This window comes from Myzus persicae, unplaced genomic scaffold (assembly GCF_001856785.1).
Source record: "Myzus persicae strain clone G006 unplaced genomic scaffold, MPER_G0061.0, whole genome shotgun sequence".
Classification (NCBI taxonomy): Eukaryota; Metazoa; Arthropoda; class Insecta; order Hemiptera; family Aphididae; genus Myzus; species Myzus persicae.
In genome coordinates this window covers 95,419-102,558 of record NW_019103890.1, presented here as the reverse complement: position 1 = coordinate 102,558, position 7,140 = coordinate 95,419, and the positions used below count along the sequence as shown (strand labels likewise).

At 30.0% G+C, this 7,140-nt stretch overlaps 1 protein-coding gene across 1 annotated transcript in view; it reads left to right on the top strand.

Moving 5' to 3' along the window:
* Positions 1–2,864, top strand: part of LOC111035978 — a 6,074-nt gene extending 3,210 nt beyond the window's left edge. The window contains exon 2 of the mRNA XM_022317834.1: positions 2,120–2,864. Within this exon, the coding sequence (XP_022173526.1) occupies positions 2,120–2,864 (745 nt within the window). The remainder of the gene's footprint in view (positions 1–2,119) is intronic.
* Positions 2,865–7,140: the final 4,276 nt, after the last annotated feature.

Sequence of the window (7,140 nt, the reverse complement as noted above, 5' to 3'; positions counted from 1 at the left end):
CATTATTACATCTCTAGTTATATTTTTTTACTTTTTATTAATCTCGTGTTCCATTCTATTTCTACCTCCATGTCCAATTGACAAATGAACTTCATGTATAATATCATATAACTGAACATTATGCACATAATATTTTATTGCATTACCTTTAAATACATTTAAAATTTAATTGATTAAAAAAAAATTATAATACTCATATATAAATAACCATATAAACGAGTATAATAATTATTAGTATATAATATCATTGATTAGGTAAAATAATATTATGCAGATTATTTGTATAAATACTTCACAATTTACATTGCCCAATATACCTCGGACATTGTATACAATGCCCGGTCACTGTGTACAATGCCCGGACATTGTATACATTGCCCGAATTTTCCACTTTGCCCGTAACATATACATGGTTTTAAAAACGGCCATTACATTCCATTAATATTTATTTTACTTCCGGACAAAAAATATGAAACATATGTGTATACGTTTAAATCAATACAAAATAAATGCAAAGAATTAGGACTAGTTTTTATACCAAAAGTTGTTACTATTGACTTTGAAAAAGCAATTCATTTAGCAGTCAATGAAGTTTGGCCTTCATCGCAAATAAATGGTTGCTGTTTTCATCTGACGCAAGCGTGGTATAGGAACGTTTAAAAATATGGTTTAGCAACTGAATATCAAAATAATACGAGTATAGGTAAATGGATTCAACATACTTTTGGCTTAATATTTTTAGTACCAAATCAAGTATCCGATTGCTTTACTCAAGATTTAATGGCTGAATGTCCAACTGACGAAAAATTGGTTAAATTTTGCGATTATTTAGTAGAAAATTATATTTCTGAGGACAGTGTTTTTAATCCAACATTATGGGCATGCAATTCAGCGAGCATCCAGCTCACAACAAATGCGTGTGAATCGTTTCATTCATATTTCAATAAAAACTTTTATTCTAACTCTCCATCAATCATAAGTTGGTTAAATATTATACGCAATGAGATCCAGACTGAAACGTATATCAAAATGAATAGTTTTGAAATTACTTAAAAAACAAAAGACAGAAAGACGAAGGAAAGACAAGAATACAACGAAAAACGTATACTTTTATATAGATCTGGCGAAATTACTAGGTACGAATTTGTAAAAAGCATGTGTAGACATTTTAAAAAATAATAGTTTTTGTAAATGGATTTTAATAACTTAACTTAATTTTTATAAAAAATAATAATATATTATATTGTGTAATGCTTTTTTTGTTAAATAGTTTTTAGTAGACAATAATATTTGTATAAATGTATAATATTGAGTATGTATTTTTTAAAAACTTTGGCAATGACTACAAAAATAAAAACTGGTAATTTGTATTATAATTTTTAACTCTAAAAATATATTTTTAAATAATTATACTAAATATTAATTTTAATTGGGAAAATGCATGTATTGTATGTAAAAAAATAAATAACTGATTATTGAATATAACTTAATTTTAGTAGAAAATAGTAAGTAATATATTATTATATTGTGAAATACTTTTTTTTTTTTTAAATTATTAGTTTAAGTTATTAGTTTAGATTTTTTATTTAACTAATAATAATAAGATATAACTAAATATATTATATTTAATATATAATATAAATACTAACATATAACTAAATCGCATATGATTAAACCTAGACGAAAGTGTCATCAGTGGGTGGCTTCTTTCCTCAAATTTATGTATATCACCCTATTCTTTGTTTCCCTTATCGCACATATACTTATTATGTCTAAGATATAGATTGTATATTTTCTTCTAAAAAAAAAAAAAATAGTTATTAGTTAATAATAATACATAATATTATATGGTATACTAAAATACTATATTATTTAAAAATCATTGCCAACTTAATTTGAAAACGACTAAAATGGCTTTGGTCGAAACGGGTATCTGGGCGAAACGGGAAAGGTTGATTTTGGGCGAAACGGGCCGCGCCCGCCAAAAGACGAACGTTTGTTAAAGCAACATAATAAAGTGAAAAGTGAAAAGTGGGGCGCGGCCCGTTTCGCCCAAAATCAACCTTTTCACTTTTCACTTTATTATGTTGCTTTAACAAACGTTCGTCTTTTGGCAAAGGTTCATTTTGGATACCGACGGTCGTGGTTGGATGATGCCCGTAGACGCAGGACAGCGGAGCACGGCTGTCACCACCACTGAAAACGACGACACAGACCATCCCATTTTCGAGGAGACGGAAAACCCGTGTGCGGCCCTACAGATGTACGTCGTACCATCGGACAGCGAATTTACCGCCGTACCGTTACCGGTGTTCGACGACAACTCGAATCCGGGGTCGCTGGCGTTCCCGTTCGTCGTTGGCAAGCGGCTGTTCGCCGTTGACAGGCCGTGGCTGACGGCCGACGACCGGCGTCCGTTGCTCGTCAGGTACTACCGGTTGGCTGTCGGTTGCACGTCGTCCGCGCCTCAGCAGTTCCGGGCAGACATGCACCGTTGGTTGGACAGCGTGGTGGTACCGTTGTTGGCAGACCGCAACAGATGGTTTCCCGTGCTGGCCGGGGCGACGCGCGTCGTCCGAGCCGCAGCCAAGGCGGCCACCATCGACGCAACTGTGGGTGGCCGTCATAAACGGAAGGTTGCGGAAAATAATAATACCGAGTTAAATGCGGCAAACAACGACCGGGATGATGAGGTCCGCCGGTCGTGTGACGACGGGTCGGACAGTCGAGTACCCAACTCCAACGTGTCCTTGGCCGTTATCCTAATCTCACTCGCGTCTACCTGGTTATTGTTTTGGGCATTCGGCTCCGAACGGCAATCGCAGACTGTGACGTACAGTAAAAGACCGGCATTTTCCGCATAAACGGTAACATAGGTTAGTATTTAGTATTTAGGTCTGGTCTTTTATACGAAAAATAAGGGTCTTTTACTGTACGTCACAGTCTGCGATTGCCGTTTGGAGCCAAATGCTCAAAACAATAACCAGTTTAACGCGAGTGAGATCAGGATGACTTCCAAGGAGACGTTAGAGTTGGGTACTCGACTGGCGGACCTCATCATCCCCGTCGTCGTTCGCCGCATTTAGCTTGGTAGTATTATTCTCCGCAACCTTTCTTTAGATTTGTTAAACCTACCTACATTAAATATTATAATTATTTCACGAAAAATTGTGTTCATTAACTAATATTATCCATAAAATAACTAAAGGCGTGAGGTTAGCATCAATGGATATTATCGGGGACATGTACCCGGATCGATTGGTACGAATATTGACGTTATCGGACTATAAAAATATTTCATCTAGATATTACGGATAATTATAATCTAAAATTAAAATAACTAATTTAAAAAATACTTGTACTGTCATGTAAGTGAATGCTTGTATTTGTATAATATGTTTACTTTCGTCGATATTGAAAATATAAATATAAAAAAAATATAAATATAAATATAATATTATAAATATTTATTATTTCTAAACATCATGAGCATATTACAATTGATTTACAGATAGTTCATAGTCTATAGACTCACAGTAAAAAATATATAAATAGAATCTCACGTATTTGCTTGTCAGACTTATCAATTATCATGAATATCAGAATATCTATATCAGTATGTCAATGTGAATTATATATTATTTATTATCAACATAAATTTCAGATGAACGTATAGCTATAATAAACGGCCGGTTTATTTTTATTTCTCAATAAATATAATAATTAATATAATAGATAACTTATATTTATTTATCTAGATAAGATAAAAGATAAAAAAATAATTATCTAGATAAATCCTAACACTGATTATAATATAATAATCTATATATATATATATAAATGGAGCCAAAAATGTATAACAATTCAACAATTGGGAACGGCTGGGCCGATTTGGCTCAATTTTTTTTTTAATTGTTCGTGATTGCCAGCAGAAGGTTTTTACTAAAAATTTTTTGAAAAAAGCCTTTATTAAAAATTTTTTTTTTTTAATTTTTTGGATGGTTTATTTTTTACGTTCCAGAATGTTTTATTAAAAAAGCTACAGAAAGCTTTAGCTTATAAAATTGTCCATATGACATAATTAATCGTTAAAATGGGTCCCCCAGCCAACACCAAAAAAATGAATCAACATGGAGAAATATGTCGTGTATTGAATATTATAGGTATTAATATTATGTTTCACTGTATAAAGTATAAAGTTTAAATTTTGTAAAGTGATAATTTTATTTAAAGCCGTAAATACCCTCTCTTTACATAGAATGCAACAGTCGATAGAAGAGATAAAATTTAGATTTTATCTACATAAAATATGAGTATTCGATTATTAGGACTTAATTTTCCATTTTCCGTTGTTGGCGTTACCAGAAAAACCGCATGAGTACAATTTTATTTTATTTTACTATATTTACTAATCTAACAAGGCACAATCCTGGATGGTTTAGATTCACAATTCGACCCGATAGGTCCGACCCGGGAAGTTGCTCAAACAGAGATTTTAAGATTTACGAAGAATATATTTGTTTATATACGGTTGCTATTGGTTATGGGTGAAATATAAATATATTTAGTAGAAATGGTTATTTTTTTTTGTTTATTGGTTGCCTGTAGTGGTTCATCGGTCAGATCAGATATAAGGATGCATATGCAATTGAATTTTCACATATTGCCTACCAAGGTGGCTGAGTTGCACTTATAGCCGCTCATCGGTGTGTCCGCAATCAAAATAAATATAAAACATATATTATTTCAATAATACGCAGCAGGTATAGGCATAATATACTGCACGCATTATCACCATCGAGTCTCATATATAGAGTTGGAATTTATTGAAAAAAATCCGAATTTTTAACGGGCAACAAAGTGCACGGGATCAGCTAGTACCTATATTATAATTTAGAGGCGTATTCAGGTGTTTAACCCCCCTGCTCCCTAGTAATTGCCTTTTCACCCTAATAAAAGTATTATTTATGTACAAGAACCGATAAGAAACTTAGTTTAATTTATTCATAATCATGGATACACTAAGGGCCGTAGCTAGAAATTAATTTCGGAGGGAGGGCGTAAGATAACGACCATACAGCTGTATTCTAGACTGAAAGAGTTATTTTACCATAACATAATATAACTAAAATATTTCGGGGGGGGGGGGAGGGAGTTGAACCCCCCCAGGTACGGCCTTGGATACACCACTGAATATTATGTTGTAACCTGTTTTTTCATAATTAATTAATCCAATACAATTGTGACTTATTAATTATTATCACAGTCTTATCTTCTTATATAAGACTGTGTTTTTTAATCAAATCCTCAAAACATTTGAAAGTATGGTCTTTTGAAGATTCCAAAAATCAGATTTTGAATAACTGCATTATCAAAGAAAAAAAGGGTGTGAGCATGCTTATGGTGAACCTAACCCTGCAGTATATAATATATATTAATTATATATATTTATAAGTATTTTAACTATCTTTTTTTTTAGTTTTAACATTTAACTTTTGAGATACTATACGGTTACACCTAACCCAAAAACATTTTATACAGGCTATCCCATTGTGTCTAAATATACGACGTACGCGATACGCCGCTACAGGTAGGTTAATACTTTTTTTTTTATTAGCCTTCATAAAAAAATTTTAGCTCAAAAATTAAGTAAGGTTAATACTTAATAAAGTAAATATATACATGTCTAGAACTAAAATTGTGTTAGTCACATACGAAAATACATTATATAAAATTAAACATCCTATAAAAACAAATTTTGCATATTTAGAAGAGCAACAAATTTTTATATTTATTACATTTTAGCTTTTGTTAGAACTCCACTCATACATTTACAATCATTAAAACATCTTAGAATATCTATATAGTTACACTTGGTTGGCTTTAACACATATCTTTATAAATTACAATTTACAAGATTTAAATTGCAGTTGGGAATATAAGTAAAATATAATATGTTATCCGTCAAACAATCGAAAATAAATTCTGACGAGAATTTGGCAAACAAGGCCAAAAAACTGAGGGTGTTAAACCTTTATACATTACTAAATGTATGTGTATAACAACTAGTATATCTACATTATAGACATAATACACAAATATACAGAGTGTAGCAGAGAACTGGTGAATGAAATAACTTTTGTTCTAATCATTTTTATATTTTTTATACTTAATTTATCGACATAAGAGCTACATTTATGCATTAATGTATTAATACATTTTTTAATAATTAAAATAAAAAATTTTTTATTTAATTAAATTTTTTTTTAGCAAAATTCAAAAAAGCAAATGTAGATAATTTGTTGCAATTTGATGGTAAAAACACTAAAAACGTTTATTACAGGTACCTGTATGCTGATGCATTATCCTATGGAACCTTTTATATTCAGTAACTATTATCTTTTTTCAAATATTTTATATGAGCATTTTTAATTAAGCAGGTATATGTTAAAATCTAAATATTTTTCTTTTTGAAGGTTGTATGGTTATCGAAATATGATTTATTTTTGAGTAATGGTTTTTTTTACTTTCGATACATTCTTATAACAGTATAACACCTCTAAAAGAGTTGTAACTTTATAGAGCATTAATTAAAACAAAAATGGATAAATAAAAAATAAAATTGTACGTGACCATGCATAAATAAAATTGTTTTATACACATTTCTAAATACTAAAACATATATAATAGGTTGTTACATAAAAATCAAAAATTGAAACTATTTAAAAGAATAAAAATATAAATAAATAAATTATAAGGATAATAAATAATTTAAGATTTAATAAATAATTACATTGAAAAATCCCCAAAAATAATATTTCTTTAAAGTTATTACTTTTCAAATTAATGAGACATGAGTGTCTTATATTCCACAAAAATAATGAAATTAAAAAAAATTATGAAATATAAACTACTAGATTTAAATAAATATTTTTACATTCAACATTTTTCTAAAAAATAGATTTAAAAATGGGCTGTTTTGAATTTTTCCAAGAAAAATAAAATAAAATTTAAAGTTCAATATAAAATATAAAAAAATGTTGTGCTATAAATATAGCTCAACTGCTCAAGTGTATATAAATTATACATAAATATTTTCTAAAGTATTTATTATAACAAAACCAGAAAATCTATTTCATA